Consider the following 25,332-nt stretch of genomic DNA (forward strand, 5'->3'; position numbering starts at 1 on the left):
AGGATTGGACATGGGCAAAAAAATAAATAAATGTAGGCCTGCTGGGATGACCCCTCCCACTGCCAGCATGACTTAGTTTTGTAGTAAAGCAGTACCGAGAGTATGAACCACAACTTAGAGGGGTTGGAACATGTGCCCCAAATGTGGTAGTTGTCTTTTTTTTTTTTTTTTGCACTTATACCTACAGGTAAGACTATAATAAGGATTTCCTGTAGCTACAGTGAATATCTCCTAAACTTGCACAGTTTAGGAGATATTCACACTGCATGTAGCTGGTGACGGCACTGGCACATGCGCTCTGAAGGGATGGCATAGCTGTGCCATGGGGGTAATGTCATCGCGGCTTGGCCAATCAGACGGCTGGAGCACTCAAACCCAGAAGGAAGACCAGGTTAAGATGGAAGCTCATTGGGGACAGCGTACCGCTCGCACAGGTGTCAAATGGGCGGCCCTCCAGCTATTGCAAAACTACAAGTCCCATGAGGCATTGCAAGGCTGACAGTTACAAGCATGACTCCCACAAGCAGAGGCATGATGGGACTTGTAGTTCCGCAACAGCTGGAGGGCCGCCAGTTTGACATCCCTGCAAGAGTGCTTCGTTCTAAGGTACACTATATTGTCAAAAGCAGGGCTTGACAAAATTTGCTTGAAATCTAGGAGCCAGCTAAAAAAAGTTGGGAGCCAGTTTTTTTTCGCGCATGCCGAATGGCTGGCTTCTGTCGGACTGGCTGTCTTACCACGTGCCCAATGGCGGCCAGTTTTTAATGAACCGGCTGATCTTGCCAGGCATTCGACCCGTGTGTACTTGGTTTACGTCTTCTGAGGGATATTAAAGGAACATTTCAGTGATTTGCAGTGGTGATGGTGGTAGGAGTCAGAAACACTGCACATGCTGGGATATTTACAATTATGCGCTGGGGACTATTTGCACCCCTAGTACATGTGACTTACTTGGTACAAGAGAAATGGCCGCACACCAGGCAATAGCTCACGATGAAAGGCTTTATTGAACAGGGATGCAAGGTACAGCAAAATGGATGGTAAACATGTTTTAGGCTCCATGTACACGGGACGTTGTTAAAAGTCCCTTTAAATGCTGGAATTTTTAGGACGTTTGAAACGTCCGTTCAGTCGCGTTTGTACCCGCGTTTAGCGGGCGTTTAGCAGCGTTTGCGGGCGTTTGCGTTTAGAAGCGTTCCTAGAGGTCAAAAAAATGATTCCCCTTTAAAATGGAAAAACGTGAACGCTAAACGCGGGTCATCGCGTTCGGACGCGTTTAGACGCGTTCGGACGCGTTTGTGCGTTTGAAACGCCGGGAAACACACATTCGAACGCAAATAATTGCGTTCTAAAAAAAGTCCCTGAACGCAACTGCCTGCAAATGACTGTAAACGACCTGGTGTACATGGACAGATAAGATAAAATGTAGATGGGTTCAGGGGCTTCTGAAAAAACCGCCCCAACTGCTCCTAAACGGCCATTTCCAGCGTCCCGTGTACATGGAGCCTTACACGACTCAGTGTGCTTGTTCACTACCTTTTACATGTCACTTACTGCTGGCAGGAAATGGCGGAGAGTATGTGGATTGGCGCTGGGGGAAGCATGCAGAGCCAATGCTTCCTAGATCTTTCCTGACAGGCGCAGTGCATTTGATATCACTCTGCCTGTGACAGACGGAACTATACAGGAAGCATCGGCTCCATTCTGTCACAGCTGACCCGGACATCGCACGGAACTTGCGGATGTCTGGCGAAAAGACACCTGCCGCAGCGTAGCCCAGGCGCCAGGCCGCTAATTCTAGTCACCAATGTGACCTGGGGTTTGTCAAGCCCTGGTCAAAAGTATTGGGACGCCCCCCTTTACACCCGCATGAACTTTAATGGCATCCCAGTCTTAGCCCGTAGGGTTCAAAATTGAGTTGGCCCACCCTTTGCAGCTATAACAACTTCAACTCTTCTGGGAAGGCTGTCCACAAGGTTTAGGAGAGTGTCTATGGGAATGATTGACCATTCTTCCAGAAGCGCATTTCTTAAGACAGGATGTTGAAGTGTTGGATGAGAAGGCCTGGCTCGCAGTCTCCGCTTTAATTCATCCCAATCCCGTTCTATCTAGTGGAGGTCAGGACTCTGTGCAGGCCAGTCACAGTCATGTTGGAACAGGAGGGGGCCATCCCGGAACTGTTCCCACAAAGTTGGGAACATGAAATTGTACAAATCCTTGGTATGCTGACACCTTAAGAGTTCCTTTCACTGGAACCCTGAAAAACAACCCCACACCATAATCTCCCCCCACCTCCCCATGGATGAGCGAGTTTGGGGTGGAGGAACTTGGCTGGCCTGCACAGAGTCCTGACCTCAAGCCGACAAAACACCTTTGGGATGAATTAGAGCGGAGACTGCGAGCCAGGCCTTCTTGTCCAACATCAATGCCTGACCTCACAAAGGCGCTTCTGGAAGAATGGTCAAACATTCCCATAGACACTCCTAAACCTTGTGGACAGCCTTCCCAGAAGAGTTGAAGCGGTTATAGCTGCAAAGGGTGGGCCAACTCAATATTGAACCCTACAAACTAAAGCCTCGTACCCACGCAACTAATTTCCGCCGACCGGTCGTCCGTCTTTTGTCCAGAGTGGTGTCTGTTGGTTGGAATGTGCTCTAGACTGCACGCAAATTTTCCCGTACGACAGAATTCTACTTCAGAAGTGATGTCATGTGTTGGATTGCTTTGTATGTGTTCTTTCATCTCTGAGCATGCCTAGTCTTGCTCATAAGATTTTTCCCCATCTAAATCTGTACTAATGAGACGAAAATCGGACGTGTTTTGATGAAGGACAAAAATTTTATTGCCTGCACACCAGGATTTTGTCAGCCGAAAAGTCGGAGTTGGCTGTCGAAAGCACCATACTAACAATCCGAAAATCGGCAGATCAGTCGCCGGATGAAACTTCCCGGCCGAATTTCTTATCGTGTGTACGGGGCTTAAGACTGGGATGCCATTAAAAAAGTGTTTCTCAACTCCGGTCCTCAGGGCCCACTAACAGGCCAGATTTTAAGTATTACCTTGGGCAGACTAGAATACTGCAATCACTGAGCAGCAAATTATATCACCTGGGATGTATTTCAGTTTTCTTGCAAACCTGGCCTGTTAGTGTGCCCTGAGGACCGGAGTTGCGATAAACTGCATTAAAGTTCATGTGCATTGTTCCAATACTTTTGCCAATATAATGTATTTCATAATGTGTATACTAGCAACTTTATGCCGTTGTCTTGGTGGGTTTTTTTTTTTAAAAAGCTGTTTGCTACCACTTGGCTTTCAAGAAAAGGATTTTAGATTGAGTACAAAAGTCCTATCTCTCCTATCCATTGAGGGGCACAAGAATTCAGATACTGTTGGGTTATAGTGCCACCTACTGAAGGACTTGGACATGGCAAAAAAAAAAAAGGCATAGGCTAGTCCAGGATGACCCGCCCTCTACCCAGCATGCCTCTCTTTTTTTTTTTTTTGCTAGTGTTCTAGGAGAATGGATTTATTTAACTGCTGAGAAAAGTCTAACCACTATTGCTATTCTGTTTTTTTTTTTTTCCTTCAATTTTTTTATTTTTTTAAAAGGATCCTTCTTTTATTGACCTCACCCCAGAATTGACACAGTGCATGCTTCTCTGCATTTGAAGGATCGGCCTGCAACATCCTTTTCATTACACATGCTAGCATTGACTGTAAGCACCCTGAGGAGTCCTGAGCCCAACCTGAAAGTGTTGAAATTTCCTTTTGAGAAGGAATCTATTAAATGTTGGGTTATACCTACCGTGTATCTGCCAGTGAACCACATTAACAAGAAAACACTAGACTGTGGGAGGCTGTGTTTGCTTTTAAATCAGTTTTCTCTGCAGGTTCTGTCTTAAAAAAAAAAAAAAAAATCTCTCCACTAATGGTAAACCCCTTCCTAAAAAGTGTGAGGAATAGATGTCAGGAGCCTTGTACTTCAGTATTGTTGGCTTGAAGGAAGCATCTAAACTTTTATCCTGTGTATGGGTTCCACATCCAGATGTGCAGAGCACTCTGAGAGCCTGGGTTGCATATCCTGTATCAAAGGAGCACATGACTTGCTTGGTCCGATGCCATCCCTTCGGTCTTACTCTTGACCCCATCATAAAGAATTCTGCTGAAAGCCAGAGCATAACCTACCTCAACTTTTTAAGATGATTAAAGAATAGGTGGTGGGGTCCCAGCCTTTGTCTTCTGCATCTGCTTCAGCAGTGAGTTCATCTAGACCAGGGATCCTCAAACTACGGCCCTCCAGCTGTTGCAGAACTACACATCCCATGAGGCATTGTAAAACTCTGACATTCACAGACATGACTAGGCATGATGGGAATTGTGGTTCCTGAACAACTGGAGGGCCATAGTTTGAAGACCCCTGATCTAGGCCATAAAAAAGGGGGGTGGAAAGAAACCGACCAAATCCTTAACATCAGGGTGTGCCTCCACTTTTCTAAGGGAGAAGATGGCTGCTAGCACTTGTGGGACCCTGGATTGTCTGTTTTCAGGGTAGACAATTGAGTGCCCCTTCAGGCTCTCAGACTAATCCTTCTGTTTCTGGTATTCTCTTCATCCTCTGTGCAGAATTTAACAAACCTACTCTCACTCTCTTGGGGTCTCCTCTGACACCAGGACTAGAGGTACAGGTAGTTTGACCATGGGAGCTTTGTCCTCGCTTGGCCACCTCCCTCTCTCTCCTTGGGAGATCATCACCCTTCAGGACATGTAAGGTCATCAGTGGTACCTGATAGCCCATGGGGTCTCTCCTCTCAGGAACCCCCTTACCTGCCCAGACTACCAGAGCCAGCTTCAGTTGCCCTCTGCCCTTACATGATTATGCATCCTCAGGCTCCCCTCGGCACTTCTGGTACATTCCAGACTGAGATTCCTACATTTGCCCTAGTTTTTTTTCTTGGTATACTCGTCACCTTCCACGAAGAGAACACTCTATGTGAGCTTGGGCGGACAAACCTCTGAAGGGCTACACATCTGCAAGATCTGTGGTGGGTGGGCCCACAGCAGGCTTACCCTCAGTTTCCTCATCTTCTGTCAAGAAGTTACCTGGCTCTCCTCTCTTCCAGGAGCATTGGATGTGATGGAGCACCTCTCTGTCCTCTTCCTCTACTCCTTCTTTGCCCCATTACTTTGGGCTTGTAGGTTTAGTTCCTGAGCAGAGTAGTATCTGACACTAAGGATCGGATAGTCCCATGCTGATAAAGGCTTAGCAGCATTTTCCCTAAATTTTGCAGGTGGCCAGAGAACCAGGTATTGGAGGCCTACACTTGCTTACTTCAGAAATAAACCATTGAAAGGGATGAGACTTTCCAAATGAGTCCTGCAGTATCCAGTCCAGTGGGGTCTGTTCGTGCCACTCCAAAAGCCATGCTGGGAACAGGCCACGCTGGATAGCTGCAGTCAAAGAGACCGCTCTAGCAGCAATTTTAGGATGGAAAAAATTCTAGCAATGCCATAGGTTAGTCTTTTAACATGAGAGCTGAACAAAAGCTGTCTATCCTCCTAGAACACTAGCAAAAAAACAGACCTGGTAGTGGGAAGGATTATCCTGTCCTGGTCTACAATTTTTTTTTTTTTTTGCCAGGTGTCCAATTCTCCTGTAGGTGGCTTTATAACCTGAAGGTGAAAGACTTCCTGTGTCCTCAATGAATGAGAAAGGAAAATACATTTACAAGGAAAACAACGGTTTGTCAAAATGTTTGAACAAATATAAAACTTTTAAAGTGGACCTGTTGGTAACTTTTTACTGGTCGGTGTGAATAAATTCTAACATCCTCACATGCAGACACAAAAACAATGGAACTTTTTATTATCACAAAGCAACAACCCTTGGGCTTCAATCAAGTGACTTGAGCATATCTATAGTCAAAATATAAAATCGTATATTCATTTGCACATTTGTATTTCAGTTACATCTAGCCTACTCCTACTAATCTGAGCAATCTTGAAGTTTTGTAAACTTTGTGAAGACCCCCACACATTCATTTCCTTAACCTCCCTGGCGGTCTGATTATGTCAGGATTTCTGTGCTAAATGCGGTACATTGTTTTGCATGGAAATCTGTTTTATATTTTAAAACTCACCTTCTCCCTGCGATCCCCCGCCGTCCTTTCGCTCTGTGCTCAGCCAATGCCGGCAACTGTCTTCCGGTTCCCTTCCCTGCGAGCGTTGCGACGCAGGCGGGGGAACTGGCGGCAATTTCAAAAATGTAAATACACCAAATGAGATGATACAAAGCTGTGATCCCAACGGCTTACACTGTATCCTCCCATTTCACCACAGGATTTCACCTGGTGACTTTTCCAGTGCCCTGCCTGTGCAGTTCTTTGTGCCTGGAAAATAGAGAATGACATGGCGTCCAAAAAGCATTCTTTTTGCGCAAAAGCGCTTTTAGACGAACTGGAAAACAGGGACAGCGAAACAGAGTTAGTTGAAGAACTGAGCGATAGCGATTCGTGGGAAAATTCGTCATCAGGTCTGGAAAGTGACGACAGCGATGATTCTGATGTCTCTTTCTGGCACATCGCTCTACGTTGGAAATTCTGAAGAATCATTTGATATACTTCCCAAATTCCACTAGTGATGTGCCAGAAAGAGACATAAGAATCGTAATCAGAAACAAGTAACTCTGTTTCGTTGCCGCTGTTTTCCAGTTCGTCTAAAAGGGCTTTTGCGCAAAAAACGCTTTTTGGACACCATGGTCGTTCTCTATTTTCCAGGCACAGAGCACTGGAAAAGCCCAGGCAGGGCACGGGAAAAGTCACCAGGTAAAATCCTGTGGTGAAATGGGATGATACAGTGTAATCCATTAGGATCACAGCTTTGTATCATCTCATTTGGTGTATTTACATTTTTGAATTTGCCACCAGTTCCACCCCCCTGCTCACAGGGAAGGGAAGCGGAAGACAGGTGCCGGCATCCGCCGAGCACAGAGAGCGTGAGGAGGTGGGGAGGACGGCGGGGGATCACAGGGAAGGTGAGTAACATTTTGGGGTAATCCCAAGTGTGGCTCGGGGGTTACCGCTTTTAGTACTGAAAATTAACCCCGAGCCACACTCGGGAATACCGCTAAGGAGGTTAAATTCTGTGCGGTATTCATTATGGGCCGTGGGTAGCCACTGTTGTATCACACATTTTACAGAGCCTGCCTTCTGATCTACAGAGGTCCTGGCGAGTTTCAGGAGGGAGGGTCAGTACAGGAATCCTTGCTTGCAGGCAGAAAGGTACCATACGACATATAGTCCTTAAAATTGACTAGGAATCCGAGGCAAAGCATGCAGGGAGTCCAATAAGTTGTGAAAAAATATGGGCAGGAGACTGTAGAACTCACAGCAAGAAAGACAATTTTACAAGTGAGCTTATAGTGGATAAAAAATAATTATTGTTTGTATTAATATTACAATGATGATGTTATAAAATGTGTATGCTGTGACTACAGCTGTCCTTTAACCAAGGCCTGAGAAGAAAATCCTAAAGAATATTAGCTGCAGGAACAAGGAAGCATCTCCTCAGTGTCCTCTCCCCCAGTAATCACTCACTGGGGCTGTACAATATAATGCAACAGCAAAAATTATATGCAAAAGACAGCCTGTATACACAGCCAGCACCCGACAGCAGGCAATAGGCTTTACCTGATGGTGCCATTTATCGGTCAGCTTCTCAAGACAGGGAGTGGAAATTGACGCTGGATGACGCCTGCACATAAGATGACACAGCCTCTTTGGGGGGGGGGGGGGGGGGTTAGGATAGGCATTCTGAGTGTTGTGAGCTCTTTAAAAATGTGATCGTTATCTGCCAGGATACACTTGTCATGATTACCTAGCATAAATACACTAACTTTATCATTTGAAAGCTAGGTTCTGTTTTACTTCTGGTTATGGTAGGTGGTCACAGGTTACATAACAGAGGTACAGAAATATTGGGAAGGGAGTCCCATGTTACACAGCAGTTATAGAACAATTTGGGGGAGGGTGCTGCATATTACACCATGGAAGTACAGAAGTCTGGGGGAGAGGTACAGCAATAAGGGGGGCAACTCTGTCATGGATCTTCATCATCTAGGTCCTCACTTTCATCTGTCATTTCCTCATTTTTGATTCCCTTCTGCTGAACAAACTCTTCAGTCAGTCCCGCCTGTCGAAGCGTGTGAGTAAATTTACGCTCTGCTTCTTTAACTGCAGATCCCTGGAGACAGAAAGAAAAGACTGGCAGGTCACACTAATAGGGTGTCAATGGAGGATGAAAGAGAATGTCCCACATCACATTGTACTGGACTAACCATTCTCTCCCATTTACCTTGGAGACTTGTTCAAATAGATACGCTCTCCTTCTCACCCGGCTCTTCATCTGCTCCAGCTCCTTCTCATATTCCTGGCTTCTCATCCGATCAGACGCTCTACAGAGACAGCAAAAACAATTCTACTGTAATCAATACTCTGACTCATCATTACAAGGTGGAGTTGGTAGTGTTTGGGTTCATAACAAGGTTTAGTTGGTATTGGTCAGGTATGGACTCATCATTACAAAGTGGAGTTGATAGTATACAGGTATGGACTCATCATTGCAAGAGAGGGTTGATGGTATTCGGGTCTGGACTCATCATTACAAGGTTGGGTTAGTAGTGTTCAGGTTTGGACTCATCACCACAAGGTGGGGTTGGTGATGTTCAGATCGGACTAAGGTGGAGTTGGTAGTGTTGAGGTATGCATTCCTTTTTACAAAGGTGGGGTTGGTTGTGTTCATATCCTGACTCATTACAAGATGGATTTTTTTTTTTTGTCAAAACCTAATTGAACAAGCTGAAGTTAGAAGCTGATTGGCTACCATGCAAAGCTTTACCAGAAGTTTGCACTGTCCAGCTTTACTAAAAGAAAAGACATTCAATCTAAAGATGGATATTGCTCAACCTCTACGCTTTGATGATGTATGTACAGTCCTTCCTTAGAGATACAAGTTGTAATGAAACATTTCATTACAAGGAAGGACTGTACATACATCAATGACATTATGAAAGAAACCTGCCTTTTCCTCTAGAATTTAGAAGTCAGTTGGATGGACCACCATTGGGAGCAGATGTGGCGGGTCTTAGCATTTTTAATGGCATGTGATTTATGTTTTTAACGTTTTGTGCAATAAAGGTTGATGTTTTTTTTTCTATGTGAATGGGGACAGCATCACATTTTTCAGTTTTACCTCTTCCTGATGCGCTCTCTTGATATTTCCCGATTTTCTTCATTTAATTAAGTTATTAGGACTAGTAATCGACCAATATCTTTTTTTTACTGCCGCTACTGATATTTTGGTCATCGGGTATCGGTATCGGCCGATATCTACCGCCGATACCGATATTTTGGTCATTGGGTATCGGTCGATAGTGGCCAAATTTTTCGGACATTAAAAAACATTATTTTTTTTTAATTCCTACAGGTACTGTGGTGGAGGGATCTGGGGGGTCTAAATGACCCCAAACCCCTCCTCTGCACTTAAGCATTCAAAACGCCAAGTTTGGCTGTTTTGAATGCTGTGTTTTTTTAATTCTGTGCCGCCAGTACCCAGAAGTGATGTCATGTCATGACATCATTTCCGGGTACGCGGCGCGCCAAATTAAAAAAAATGGAGATTCGGGTAAGACGGCGGCGGTGAAGGTAGCATTCCCGGGTCTCCCGGTGGCGAGCCGTAGAAGGCGGCGGGATATCCTCTCTTGCTCCATGGAATGACAGCCGAGTGGCTTCTCAGTCGCATAGTTTTGTCATTACAAGACAGCCGACCATCGGCTATGGACACCGGTACCGGGGTGATGCCTCTAGCAGCAGGCTTCACTCTGGTACAAGCACTTTCCCTGAAATATCGGTAAATAAAAAGTCGATTCCGATATATCGGAGAAAGTCCATATCGGCCCTCGATATATCGGCTTGGCCGATAATCGGTCCATCTTTAATTAGGACCCCAATTGATGCTGGAGTCCTTCTTCTTTGCACATGCATTTATATATGTGTGTAGGAGTTAAGAAATATCCACCTTTAGGTTGAATGTTTTTTCTTTTAGTTTTAAATAGTGGAGCTGCTCCCCCACCGTTCAACAGGGTTAGGGGTTTCCAACCTTGCAGGACTCCATTGCGTTGTGTTTTGGTTTACTGTCCAGTTTTAGTAAATCAACCCCAGTGTGTCATGTGTCTTTCCTCCAGTCAGGCAGAAACTGCACCACCACTTTTACTCTCATTCTGCTGGCCAATTTAACCATTTGCTGGCAGTCAGCCCACCTTCTACACAACAACATCAGATGAGCTGAATGCTGTACAAACTGGAACTTACTGGTTCTCTCTCAGCTTCTGTAGGTTAGTGTCTGCCAGTGGTTTATGTGAATCCATAGCTTTGGCACGGCGGGATATGGAGCGCTGCATGCCCAGAGATCTTTGTCTGTGTTTCTGCAGCCATTTTTCCTGCTCTGCACCCTTGTGCTCTCTGTCTTCTAGTGAAGATCTGAAATAGAGTTCTAGATATATAAACACAATATTCATCAGAGAATCGGTTCCTGCCTCTTATAATAACGGGGCATTCCATTTCTACAGCTCTGACATAGAAGTTTCACATTTAGATTTTGGTAGGGGTTACAGCTGGAGCAGAATGAGGATATTACTTTCCCTCTCCCACCCTGGAATACCTAATAGAGGCTTCCCTTCTCTTGGTACTGTCTGTTATGTACACTGGAAGGGTGTTAGGTGATAAACTGGACAGATGACGGGAGGGTGTAACAGGGTGTTGGTCTTCAACCTGCAGATAGAAAGAGAAGATATCATTGCAATTTAGATAATATACAGTACATGAGACGAAGCACCCCATCTTACTCTTATACATAGCAATGTATGAAAAAAATATATATAGAAGGTGTAATGGTATCCAGCTCAGCTCCAACACCAATTCCCCCACTCTGCCTTGAACGCCAGGACAGGTGGCAAACGGAGCCGTCTGTGTTTCAAAGTGGTTAGCGCTTCTGCCTGGCAGCTTTAGGGTCGCTGGTTCCAACCACAGCATTACCTGCCTGGAGTTTGCATGTTCTCCCTGTTCCTGCGTGGGTTTCCTCCAGGTACTTCAAAGATATGCTGGAGGGTAATTGGCTCCTGTCTAAATTGGCCCTAGTATGTGTATGTATGAATGTAAATTAGGGACCTTAGATTATAAGCTCCTTGAAGGCAGGGACTGATGTGAATGTTTATTATACATATGTAAAGTGCTGCGTTAATTGATGGTGCTAAATAAGTACCTGTAATAAATACACAAGAAGGAAGACAGTGCCACGCAACAATGACGTCACATACACTAGGTCCAAGTTTATTGGCACCAAAAAAAACATAATGAGTGCCTGCCGATGGGAGCACCCACCCATTGCATTTCACCCGACAGGGCATCTTCGGTTCTAATTAAAAAGAGTGAATGGAAGAATCTTCACTGCCGGCTTCTATATTCAATAGCTGCAGTACCTCTGGCTGCCTGAATACAATTTTGCTGCTGAACAGTGGCTGCATCCAGTCCGACGTAGTCACTGTTTAACCAATATTTTTCCACGTAAATATTTTTAAATACACTTTTGCTGAAGGTGTTTGTAGGCGCACCAATGACTCCAATTTAATCCAATTGCTAAAAATCCAGATGTCTATGGCCAGCTGTTATCAGTACATTCGTGGAGATAGCATAAAAGAATGAGGTTTAGATGGTCACTCTAAAAGTCATGTCTCTCTGTGGGTGAGGACAGCTGGATGGTGAAGGTTTAGGACAGGGTTTTTAGTCTTATATTATTTTTTGCATGCTCTGGATCAAGTCTTTTGGAAAAATAAGTGAGGGTTGTTTTGTCCGGGATGTGTGGACTAAATAATATTTTAAATACTCCAACACTCTACTTTATCACAGTGTCCAGACCCTAGGCTGTACAGGACAAGTCACCTTTCTTCCAGACCTAAGACTATACAGAGACCAGCTAAAGTCACCTTGAAACCAGTCAACAAACAGTGCAGGGCTGGCACTTATCACCTTTTACTGAGCTATCAGGCTGTATGGAAACTGGCTCTGGTCATGTTCCACCAAGCTGTACAGGGAATGCCTATGGACATCTAAGACACAGACACCAGACTAGAAAATAGCTTTGGTAACCTTTTGCCCAGACAGCAGGTGGCCCTGGTCACATTATACCCACACATTAGCTGTAAAAGGGACCAGCTGTGGCCACCTAACATCCAGCCTTTTTTTAAAAAAAAAATCATAAATGCACATTTTTTTTGGCAGGTAAAACAATGTGCATTTGTTTTTTTGTTTTTTTTGTGGGCCTGTAAAGCATTGCACCAGCAATCAGCAGATCGCTGGTGCCATGCAGGTCTCCTGCAGATCTATCAGTGTATCTGTGTGCCCGTTCTTCCCATACGGGCAAGCAGATACACTGACAGGAAGAATCAATGAACTACCACGGCACTCCACAGCGCCGTGGTAGTTCATTGAGATCAGAGCTGTGTGAACAAATGTGCCCCTGTGGACAAAAAGTGACAGCTAGTACGGGGAACTTCTCCCAGCCCTGCTGTAACAGGAAGTGTGGGGATTGGGCAGCGGCTGCAGTATTTGGGAACATATAACATGTTCCCAAAGGTGAACTTATCCAGAACCCGCTCTGGTCACTTTATGCCCAGACACCAGGCTGTAAAAGGACACGCTGTGGCCACCTTAGATCCAGAGCAGACTGTACAGGGGATGACTGTGGTCACCTGATAATCAGTAAATTAGGCTGTAGAGGCCCTGAATGCAGTCTCACCTTTTCACTCTCGGAGTGGCTTGGTTTCTTTCTGTGTCGCTGACGGGATGTGCGTAAATTGAAGGGTTTTGTCTGTGTAGGTTCTCTGACTTGTTGCCTGGAGAGAGAGAGTTTCTGAAAGTTTCTGTAAAGCGTGTGGAAATCTGGGACGGCTGGGTTTGTACGCGGCTGAAAACTGAGACTCTGTTGCAGAAAAGCGAGGTGCTGCTCTTTGCACTTCCGGGATGTTCTGGAATTGGGGTCTCTGGTGTGACGACTTAGCGTTACTGGAGCAGTGGAACTCTGCAGCAAATCCTTTGCTCTTAATTGACCATTAATCTTTCTTAGAAGTTCTGCTTCTGCGATATAAACCAGAAAGATTTATATTCAGAGGTCTGCAATGTCATTATTATCACTACATCACAATATCCTTACACATTCCATACACCAGCCTCTATAGAGCCCAATACCCAGCCACCTCTACTCCTCAGATGTAATACTCTGGGCAGTACAGAGCCCAAAACTCTAGGGCCCTGGTGCCCAACCTGCACTCCAAGGGCTGCATGCGGGCATTTGGTATATGATGTGTGGCCCTCGGACCTCATCAGTCTGTAGCAGGAACATTAATCAGGGTACGAGCATTCATCTTTACTAGCCTCATGTAACATGTTCCCAGTTTTGTATTGTCTGCAGCATATCCCCAGCCACAAACATAGCATGTCCGCACTCTCTGACCCTCATTTCCTCTATAAAATCTGTAGTTTCTGACAATCCTCTCAAACATTACATATACTGAACATTACGTGATGTCAGGGACCACATTTGAGGCCCCCTTTGCCTCACAAGTTGACAACCACTACCCTAGGGTATAATACCCTCCCTATCAATTCCTCAAATCATATACACAAGCTAACATAGAGCCTAATACCACAGAGTTTAATAGCCTGCCCCCTGTGTTCCAATATGCAAAACATTATTATCTATAGAGGCCAATACCCGGAGTATATTACCCTGCCCCTCTACCCCTCAGGTCTAATACACCAGCATCTAGGGAGCACAATACCCTGCGCATAATAGACCTGAGGAGTGGAGGAGCAGGGTATTGGACTCTATAGATACTAATGTATTACACCTGAGGAGTGGAGGGGCAGGGTATTAGGCTCTATAGATGCTGGTGTATTAGACCTGAGGAGTAGAGGGGCAGGGTATTATACACAGGGTATTGGACTCTATAGATGCTGGTGTATTAGACCTGAGGAGTGGAGGGGCAGGGTATTATACACAGGGTATTGGACTCTATAGATGATGGTGTATTAGACCTGAGGAGTAGAGGGGCAGGGTATTATACACAGGGTATTGGACTCTATAGATGATGGTGTATTAGACCTGAGGAGTGGAGGGGCATTGTATTATACGCAGGGTATTAGGCTCTATAGATGATGGTGTATTAGACCTGAGGAGTAGAGGGGCAGGGTATTATACACAGGGTATTAGGCTCTATAGATGCTGGTGTATTAGACCTGAGGAGTAGAGGGGTAGGGTATTATACACAGGGTATTGGGCTCTATAGATGTTGGTGTATTAGACCTGAGGAGTAGAGGGGTAGGGTATTATACACAGGGTATTAGGCTCTATAGATGATGGTGTATTAGACCTGAGGAGTAGAGGGGTAGGGTATTATACACAGGGTATTAGGCTCTATAGATGATGGTGTATTAGACCTGAGGAGTAGAGGGGCAGGGTATTATACACAGGGTATTAGGCTCTATAGATGATGGTGTATTAGACCTGAGGAGTAGAGGGGTAGGGTATTATACACTGGGTATTGGGCTCTATAGATGATGGTGTATTAGACCTGAGGAGTAGAGGGGCAGGGTATTATACACAGGGTATTAGGCTCTATAGATGCTGGTGTATTAGACCTGAGGAGTAGAGGGGTAGGGTATTATACACTGGGTATTGGGCTCTATAGATGTTGGTGTATTAGACCTGAGGAGTAGAGGGGCAGGGTATTATACACAGGGTATTAGGCTCTATAGATGATGGTGTATTAGACCTGAGGAGTAGAGGGGCAGGGTATTATACACAGGGTATTAGGCTCTATAGATGCTGGTGTATTAGACCTGAGGAGTGGAGGGGCAGGGTATTATATGCAGGGTATTGGACTCTATAGATGATGGTGTATTAGACCTGAGGAGTAGAGGGGTAGGGCATTATACGCAGGGTATTGGGCTCTATAGATGCTGGTGTATTAGACCTGAGGAGTGGAGGGGCAGGGTATTATATGCAGGGTATTGGACTTTATAGATGATGGTATATTAGACCTGAGGAGTAGAGGGGTAGGGCATTATACGCAGGGTATTGGGCTCTATAGATGCTGGTGTATTAGACCTGAGGAGTGGAGGGGCAGGGTATTATATGCAGGGTATTGGACTTTATAGATGATGGTATATTAGACCTGAGGAGTAGGGCATTATATGCAGGGTATTGGGCTCTATAGATGCTGGTGTAATAGACCTGAGGAGTAGAGGGGTAGGGCATTATACACAGGGTATTGGGCTATACAGATACTAGTGTTGTTATTTTTTACAGGACAGGGAAGCTTGCAGTGCTGTGGGGGGCACACGGAGAGGGGGTGGAATCAGAAGCAGGTAGAACAGGGAGGGGGATCGTTGTCGGAGAAGCAATTACAGGAACAATGCCCTATGTCTGTGTCTCTCCCTGCAGCAGCTGAAAGCTGGCAGGAGGGGGAGAAACTGGCTTTCAGCTGCTGCAGAGAGTTGCACAGGTCTTCTTTCTGTAATTGCCCCTCTGCCCAAATGCACCGAGTCTCCATACTGTTGGGGCCCCCCTGTGCGCCAGGCCCTCTACAGGAGGACTGGTGGTCCCCCCCACTATCAGCGGCCACTGGCTGTGTCATGCAAGCAGCAAATAATAGTTTTGAGGTTGATATGACAATTTACAACATTGGTAGCTTGTTACTTTCTTCAACGTGATTCACGGGTCAAAGCCCACTTCTTCAGGAAGATATAAAGCAACAGAGGCTCTGAAATTATATATAAAAAAAAAAAACAATATCAAACACCACTGATTTAGATGTTAACATGCTTATTCCATTACATTAAATGTGCACAAATGTGTCATACCTATGATAAATTAGAACACTGATCAGAAAAACACTAAGGCTGGGTACACACTTATGCTAATTGGATGCAGGTTTCTTCACATCCAATTCGCATGACAGGAGAGTGTGACTGGCTCTCAATGGAGCCGGTTCACACATCTCCGGGGCGGATGCGGAGCAAATTGTACAGGAATTCTGTGCACCTTTGGCTTCCTTTCATGTCCGAATCTAGGCAAAAATTTGGGCCGGATTTGTCCCTGAAATGGAGAACAGGGACACACCAGACCCCTGTTGTGAGCCGCATGCGAATCAAGTGTGAACCCTGCCTGAGCTAGTACAATCAACAACTGGTACCCTCATGGAGAGAACAGATCCACCAGATTCCAAATGTTTGATAAAGTTGAAGAAGGTCGAAAAAAGGTCAATTTTCCACTATGATACAAAGAGGACATTCTTTGCGTAGGTGGAATCAAGTATGTGGTGAGGCTGCAGCTAGCACTGAAAGCTTATCCTTAGACTTGGTAAAGAAATAATGAGATGTGGTGTAGTGCTGCACTGCCTCTTCTCAAAGTACAACAGTGTAGCAGAATAAATATTAATAAATATACGTAAAATGTGTGTCAATCCTATAAAGTGCTACAACCACTAATAATCAACCATGATACAATTTATTATAAAATAAATACATAAAGATTGTAAAATATATATAGACAAATAAAAAAAAACTGTGGATATGCAAATAAAGTGCTGAGAAGTTAATCCATAGGTGCAAAATGGTGTAATATCTGTTAGTGGCTCGTGGAATAAAAATATACCATGTGATACGTGGGTGTGAGCCAAAAACTGCTTATACCTAAAAACGGACACTGAGCACTTTCAGGATAGATATATATATATAATTTTTTTTTTTTTTGGAAACTGTTTGTTTAGGTATAAGCAGTTTTTAGCTCACACCCGCGTATCACATGGTATATTTTTATTATGAGTTAAAGGGGAGTCCCGGCCACAAAAAAAAAATTTCAATGAACATACCCCCGGGACAGTCAGGGCTAGTGCATTCCACAATGGATAGCCTCTGATCTGTCCCGGTTCGCACTTACCTTTTAGAAGAAATACTTACTTTTAAAATTTCTTCTCCAGCGCTGCCATCTCAGGTGTGGGCAGCTTGAAGCCAGCGCGATCCTCTTCCGCGTCCTCTTCCATCCTCTTCCTTCCCACGATGCACTGCGCTGGCCCTGCCGTCACTTCCGGGTCTGCAGCGTCATCCCTGCACAGCTTCTGGGCATGCCCAGAAGCTGTTTAGCAAGGTATGACGCGCCTGCACTGGAACTGACGTTGGGGCCGGTGCAGGCGCATTGATTCCTGGGAGCGATGACGTTTAGCTCCCAGGAATCATTGCAAAGCAGAAGTGACGGCGCGGGCCGTGAGGCTGAGGGAGGAAGTGGAAGGAAGGTGAGTATTTTTTTTCTGCAATTACAAGGTAAGTAAAAAAAAAAAAAAAAAAAATCCTAACTATCCATTTCTTTTTCAGGTGAGCTACAGCAAGCGCATGGCCCAAAATCGACTATGTCGATTTTGTGGCCGGAACTCCCCTTTAAGGGGATGGGAGAAGGGAATGAGTGTGATACTCCTCTTGGCTTGAACTAAATTACAAGTTTGATCCTGGAAAAATGCCCGTTGGCGCTTCCTTGACGCTAGCCAGCGCCAGCCAACGCTCACTGACTCTGAGAACACTCTGTAAAACAGAGGAAGTGTTGAATCCCCGACCTATTATCCAGTAGATCCAAGACTGACAACTGTAGAAGTCCTGACACTGCTTCACTATGTAAGTCTTTGAATGCTTTTCCCCCGCCTGGCACAGCTTAAGGTAGTATTTTGTAGAACTCCCAATGGCTAATACTGTAACTGGCGCAATACAATTCAGGGCAAAGACTGCAGGTGCCCCCTTTGCTCCTTTAACTCTTCAGGGTCCACTGACTATGTACCCCCTTTACACTTCAGGGTCCTCAACCTAGGCACCCCCTTTACAGCTAGCTGACCTTGGATCCCCGAAACCACTTCCAGAGTGGTCCCCTCCAACTTCAGGCAGACCCCCAGGGGCAATCCTCAGTACTCACGACCTGTGTAGGCTTTCCTGGGACTGGACCCCTCTCGCTCTCCGGTGGTTCTCGGCACACCGGATCCCCCTCAGCTCAACTCAGCACTCTCTGGATTCTCAGACGACACCCGAGACATCCACTTCCTCAGATAGGAGGAGAGACAGCCGCACTCTCCCTCCTGGGACTCTGCTCCCGTCAAAGACACCGTGCCACGCACTTCACCCACTTATACCCACTCCCAGAATCCCTTGCAGCGTAATCTGCCTTCTGGGGTAGTTACAAGCTAGGATGTGTCCCCTGATTGGGCTTCCCACACTGCCCTATGAGAAAACCTCTCACGGGAGCCAATGGGGATACTTCTCCCCTCAGGAGGCACATCTGGAAGCCATGATACCCTGCCTAGATAAATCACAGCCCTGCTGCTAGGCAGACAAGGCCCACTATAGTTTTACCTAGCACCTATTTGTAGGGTGCTACATGTGTAAATAAGTAATATACTGTAAGATAAGTATGGAATAAATCACTTGGTATAATGTACATAGAAATATAATTGTGATCGACCCAATATATTCCCAACTGTGCCCCTACTCCCCAAACAGGTGGTTATATTTGAAAAAAGGTCTAAAATAACATGGTAAGTATGGATAAAAAAAATAAAATAAATCAACAGAAAAAAACATTTTTTTAAAAGGTATTCAACATTGTAGAGAAATATTCCCTAAAAGAGCAATCATGTCCCATGGATAAAGTAATTATTAGCCAGTATATAAACATGATATGAGAAGATATATATTATATGTAGAAGAGTATTCCCTGAGGCCAAACAAATTCCCCTAATGTGGAGTGGTCCTCCAAGTTGTGATCATGCAATGAAATGGCGGCTTTTTATGGCAGCAATAGGAGCCAAATGCTGTCATAAATAACCAGAAAGGTGTATACACCGCTCAGGTAAATGTGTGTCAGAAATCCAGCGTGGGTGCCTGACCCTGGCTCGCCACCGCAGCAATACGGACAAGAAAAGAAGTTCACTACAAGCACGCTGTGTCCATGTGAAACGCATCTACATTTTCCTTTTTGTACCTTGGGTCTGGACATGTGTCAATAAATAAGAATTTACTTCATTCAAGCTCCATCTTGCCATAAGTAGCCGCCAACCCTATGTCGAAACGCATTGGGCGGTACCAGATGTGACATCGCCACGCCCCCTAAGCCGGCTTTTTACCTACGAATGCTGCAGTTCTTGTATTTATCAATGCTTTGGAGATACCGACATGCTTGACTGTCTTATCTATAGGATTGAATTTTAAACGGTATTACGCTATGTGCCTCGGTTATCCTTTTTTTATCCATGTGGCCCCTATGCACCCCTATGTGAGTGTATCCCAATAATGGCATCTGAGGATCGGCACCTCGTGGCCTTTAACCCCTTGTATAAGCGCTATTGGCTTCTTCATTAAGTTGGGTGGCCATTATGATCTGGTAAGCTGCCAATTTGTTTGGTTTAACCCACTGGTGACTTCTTCCTGTTTGCTGTGGTACGGATTTCGTCTGCATGCTGGGACTTGTGGTTCTCTATACTCAACACAATTTTTTTCATCATTGGATTCATTTCTCTTTTTCCTTTGTTTATGGACTTTCATATGGACCTTTACACATTGTTTTTATTCACATTGGTTTGATTTTTTATGCACATTCATAACGGCAACATTTTCATGATGTGATACCATTAGCGCCACACGTTTATTTATATTATTACATTACAGGACTGGCGACAACTTACAACTTGGAGGACTTCTCCACATTAGGGGAAATTTTTTGGCCTCAGGGTATACTCTTATACATTACAGTGTCTACAGGTATGAAGGCTCAAATCAACTTCAATATAAATGGGGTTGATTCACCAAAGGCAAATCCACTGGGCACTACAAATGCACTTGGAAGTGCAGTCGCTGGAGATCGGAGGGGAAGATCTGAAATGAGGAGAAGATCTGCTGATTTTTATCATCCAATAATGTACAAACAAAATGCCGTTTTTTATTCTCCATGCATGTCCCCCCTCAGATCTACAGCAACTGCACTTACAAGTGCACAGTGGATTTGCCTTTAATAAATCAACCCCAATGTTTATATACTGGCTAGTCACTTTATCCACTTACCGCAAAGTGACGTACCCGTACGTCGGCAGACTTTGCGGTGATATACCGGGGTGATGCCTCTAGCTAGAGACATCACCCTGGTACCGTGGTTTAGAGCCGGCGGTCGGCTTTCCGGCGGTAACGACCGATCCGGCTCGGGAGCCGCTCGATCGTTACCCGGGTGAGCGGGAGGGGAAGTGTCCCCCCCCCCCGCCTCCCGCGGCTTTAACCGGGTCTCGCGTCCCACCGGGAGACCCGAGCACCCAGCCGGCACGTCCGCCGGCTGGATGGAGTCCCGATCAAAGCCGGAAGCGGCTTTGAACGGGTCTCCGATGACGTAACCCGGAGGCGGCGTCCATGACGTCACGTCCGGGTTACTCTGCTGCTAAAGGCGGCAAATTAAAAAAAAACGACTGTATTAAAAAATGCCGTTTGTGGCGTTTTGAATACATGGAAGTGTAGTGGAGGGGTCTAGGGTCTTTTAGACCCTCGATCCCTCCATAAAGAGTACCTGTCACTGCATATTGCTGTCACAAGGGATGTTTACATTGCTTGTGACAGCAATAAAAGTGATCAGATTTTTATTTTTTTTTAAAACCTGTGATAAAGTAAAAAAAAAAAATAGATAAATAAATAGGAAAAAAAATAAAATAAATTTTAGCCGCCCCCCCCCCATCGCCGTTAGCTCGCGCACGAAAGAAAACGCATATGGAAGTCGAGCCACGAATTAAATCACTGTCCAAACCACACATGTGAGGTATCGCCGCGATCACCAGAGAGTGAGTAATAATTAAAAAAAAGAGCTACACTCTAATTCTAAACTGGTAACCTTTAAAAAATTTTAAAACGTCGCCTATTGAGATTTCTATTGACCGTAGTTTGTCGCCATCCCACGGGTGTGCGCAATTTTAAACCGTAACATGTTGGGTATCTATTTACTCGGTGTGACATCATCTTTCACAATATACAAAAAAAAATGGGCTAACTTTACTGTTCAACTTTTTTTCAATGCAGTGAAATGTGATTTTTCGTAATTTTTCCAAAAAATTGCGTTTTAAAGACCGCTGCGCAAATACCGCGTGACAAAAAATATCGCAATGACCGCCATTTTAATCCCCCAGAGTCTTTGCTAAAAAAATATATATATATAAATGTTTGGGGGTTCTAAATAGTTTTCTAGGAAAAAATACTGATTTTAACTTGTAAACAAAAAGTGTCCGAAATAGGCCTGGGGATTAAGTGGTTAAGATAGCTCCTTTAAGGGGATATTGGACATTATATTTCTCTATACTGTCAGATACCTTATAAAAAAAAAATGTATTTTTCGGCTTTTTCCATACTTACATATATTATCTTAGACCCTTTTTCAAATATAAACGCCTGTTTAGGGAGTAGGGGCGCAGTTGGGAATATATTTGGTGGATCACAATTATATATTTACATTTTACCAAGTGATTTATCCCGTACTTATCTTATGGTATATTGCTTATTTACACATATATATTTTTTTTCAGCTATATTCCAGGAATTATAGTGGATAATTGACCTTTTTTGACCTTCTTTAACATTATCAAACATTTGGAATCTCGTGGATCTGTTCTCTCCATGGGGGTCCCAGTTGTTGATCGCACTAGTTCAGTTGATTTTTGATCAGTGTTCTCATCTATCATAGGAATGACACATTTGTGTAAATTTAATGGAATAGAATATGCATGTTAGCACACTAGATTCTTGGGTAACCACTACAGCAGACTGGATAGTGCAGAAGGAACATTACCTCTAAGCCGATCACTGACTGTTGGGTCTAGCACAGACTTGGGAATGGGTTTGATGACACTCTGGGTTTTTTGGGCTGGGGCTGTCACTGGACGCTCACATGACTTCTTTCTCTCTTCTACTACGAAGTGAAATGGTTTCTGCATGGCCAGCAGCTGCTCTTTCCTTCTCTGTATGTCAGACTTTCTGCGTTCATCTTGTTGCTCAATGATGTCATTGTAGAGAGGAAGGAGGACCTCGGCTGGAACAGGCTGGGCCCGGAACTGCTTATAGCATTCAATATCTTCCTCCTTTATGTCATCCTCAGGGTCAGCCCAGGCCTGGGCTCTCACCTTTTCTCTCCTATCTGCTTCCCGCAAACTCATCTGAAATGGTTTTGGCACCGTCATGGTGAATTCGCTGCGGCTTTTCCTAGACTTCGGCCTTGTGTTGGCAGCTGGGCTGCAAGAGAAATCAGTACATAGTTACATAGTTAGTGAGGTTAAAAAAAGACATCAGTCCATCCAGTTCAACCTATGATGTGTGTGTGTGTGTCTACTGTTAACTGTACATTGTATACCCCTGTATGTTGTACATTGCATACCCCTGTATGTTGTACATTATATACCCCTGTATGTTGTACATTGTATACCCCTGTATGTTGTACATTATATACCCCTGTATGTTGTACATTATATACCCCTGTATGTTGTACATTATATACCCCTGTATGTTGTACATTGTATACCCCTGTATGTTGTACATTGTATACCCCTGTATGTTGTACATTGCATACCCCTGTATGTTGTACATTATATACCCCTGTATGTTGTACATTGTATACCCCTGTATGTTGTACATTGTATACCCCTGTATGTTGTACATTGTATACCCCTGTATGTTGTACATTATATACCCCTGTATGTTGTACATTGTATACCCCTGTATGTTGTGGTCTTTAAGGTGCCCATCTAATAGTTTTTTGAAACTATCGATGCTCCCTGCTGATACCACTGCTTGTGGAAGAGAATTCCACATCCTTACTGCTCTGACAGTGAAGAACCCCTTACGTATTTTAAGGTTAAACCGCCTTTCCTCTAGTTTTAGTGAGTGGCCACGTGTCTTATTGTATCTCCTTTCTCTAAAAAGTTTGTTCCTTATGCTAGGGTTGCCAGTACAGTATTTGTACATTGATATCATATCCCCCTCAATCGTCTCTTCTCCAGAGAGAATAAGTTCAGTGCTTGTAGTCTTTCCTCATAGCTGATGTCCTCCATTCCCCTAATTATTTTTGTTGCCCTTCTCTGGACTCTTTCCAGTTCTAGCACATCCTTCCTGAGGACCGGTGCCCAGAACTGGACAGCATACTCCAGATGTGGCCGTACCAGAGTCTTGTAGAGCGGGAGAATAATCTCTTTATTTCTGGAGTGAATCCCCTTTTTTATACATCCCAGCATTCTGTTGGCTTTGCTTGCAGTGGCTTGGCATTGCATGACACTGCCAAGCCTGTTGCATTGCATGCCACTGCCAGCTTTACAAACCAAGTGGAGCCAAACACAAGTCTTGGTGTATATCACACAGATCATGTCACAGGAAACAGCACCCACTTACCTCTGTAGGTCCATGTCCTGGGCCCTGAGTGGGGTGGCAGAGAAGTATCTGCTGAGATCTCCATCATCCAAACCAGCCTGGGTCTGATGCACCCTGTATAGACTCGCCAGTTCCTGCAGGTAAAGTCTGTTCCTGCTCTTCAAAGAATGCAGAGTATCCAAGAACTGCCGGTCCTCCACATCTGGGTGTCCGCTTCTTCCAGAATCAGAATCACCAGCCATGTCCTACAAGAGGGGTATATACATTAGATGGGTGCAGATACTGAGGGATAAATATAGTAGGTGGTGGTAAAGAAGGGTCCATACAGTAGGTGGAGGTAAATAGGGGTACATACAGCAAGTTGGGGGTATAAAGGGGTATATATAGTAGATAGGTGGGGTAGAGGGTAGGTAGGTAATGGCAGCAAGGGGCAAATTAAGTATGTAGGTGGGGGTAGAGAGGGGGGTTTTTTATTCCTTTACATAGGTGTGGGTATAGATGAGTATATACAGTAGGTAAGGTGGGGTATATATTTGAGCTCAACAGGGGGAAGTCTAGAGGGGGTAAATATGGTAAGAAGGTGGAGGTATAGAGGGGTATATACGGTAGGTAGGTAAGGCTATAGAGTGGTATATACAGTAAGTAGGCGGGGGTATAGAGAGGTATATAGGTATATATGACAGGTAGGTAGGCAGAGGGGGAATAGAAAGGTAAATACGTTAGGTGGGTGGGGGTATGGTGGGGTATATACAGTAGGTAGGTGAGGCTATAGAGGTATATAAAGTCGGTAGGTGGTGGTATAGAGCAGTAAATACGGTAGATGGGTGGGGGTATAGTGTGGTATATATGGTTGGTAGGTAGGTGGGGGGTATAGAGACATAAATACAGTAGGTGGTTGGAATACAGAGGTGAATAAGGTAGGTGGGGGAATAGAAAGGTATATATGATAGACAGGTGGACGTATAGAGGGGTGTATATGGTAGGTAGGTGAGGGTATATATTGTAGGTGAATGGAGGTAATAGAGGGGTATATATTGTAGGTAGGTGGGGGTATAGTGGGGGTATATATTGTAGGTAGGTGGCAGTAACGAGGAGTATATATTGTAGGTAGGTGGGGGAATAGAGAGGTATATATTGTAGGTGGGTGGGAGTGTATATGGTAGGTGGGTGGGGGTATAGATAGGTACGATAGGTAGGTGGGGGGGTATAAGTACGGTAGGTAGGTGGGTGGGGGAGGTATAGGTACAGTAGGTAGGTGGGTATAGGGAGGTATAGGTGCGGTAGGTAGGTAGGTGGGTATAGGTACGGTAGGTGGGGGAGGGGTGAAGGTATAGGTATGGTAGGTAGGTGAGGGAGGGGTGAGTATAGGTGCGGTAGGTAGGTGGGTATAGGGAGGTAGGTAGGTGGGTTTAGGGAGGTATAGGTGCGGTAGGTAGGTGGGGGAGGGGTGAAGGTATAAGTACGGTAGGTAGGATAGGTACGGTAGGTATCTGGGGGAGGGGGGTATAGAGAGGTATAATAAGTACGGTAGGTAGGTGGGTATAGGGAGGTATAGGTACGGTAGGTGGGGGGTGAAGGTATAAGTATGGTAGATAGGTGAGGGAGGGGGGGGATTATAGGTACGGTAGGTATCTGGGGGAGGGGGGTATAGAGAGGTATAATAAGTACGGTAGGTCGGTCCTCTTCTTCAATGTTCTGCGGCATCCGTGAGGTTATAGGTTTCCATGGTGACACAATACTTCCTGCACCGGGCGGAAGTCTTCAGACGCCATGTTGAAATTGGGCAAGAGCTGGGAATGTGGCG

The 25,332-nt window shown here is 44.9% G+C and overlaps 1 protein-coding gene across 1 annotated transcript; it reads right to left on the bottom strand.

Moving 5' to 3' along the window:
* Positions 1 to 7,919: 7,919 nt before the first annotated feature.
* Positions 7,920 to 25,212, bottom strand: FAM161B (FAM161 centrosomal protein B). Its single transcript, XM_082275097.1, has 8 exons — positions 25,197 to 25,212; positions 23,550 to 23,773; positions 21,961 to 22,400; positions 12,847 to 13,184; positions 10,714 to 10,823; positions 10,365 to 10,532; positions 8,350 to 8,449; positions 7,920 to 8,238 (listed from the first exon to the last, which is right to left on the bottom strand). The coding sequence occupies exons 2-8, from the start codon at positions 23,768 to 23,770 to the stop codon at positions 8,095 to 8,097; spliced, it is 1,521 nt and encodes a 506-aa protein (XP_082131223.1). The 5' UTR covers positions 23,771 to 23,773; positions 25,197 to 25,212; the 3' UTR covers positions 7,920 to 8,094.
* Positions 25,213 to 25,332: the final 120 nt, after the last annotated feature.

Source organism: Pelophylax lessonae (genome assembly GCF_965119305.1).
Source record: "Pelophylax lessonae genome assembly, chromosome: 13".
In the NCBI taxonomy this organism is placed as follows: Eukaryota; Metazoa; Chordata; class Amphibia; order Anura; family Ranidae; genus Pelophylax; species Pelophylax lessonae.

Coding starts and splice junctions, on each gene's coding strand:
- FAM161B (XM_082275097.1), bottom strand. CDS start 23,770: ATGGCTGGTGATTCTGATTCTGGAAGAAGCGGACACCCAGATGTGGAG. Junction 10,533..10,713: donor AGAAGGGAAGCCTCTATTAG/GTATTCCAGGGT, acceptor ACTCTATTTCAG/ATCTTCACTAGAAGACAGAG. Junction 8,239..8,349: donor TATTTGAACAAGTCTCCAAG/GTAAATGGGAGA, acceptor TTCTGTCTCCAG/GGATCTGCAGTTAAAGAAGC.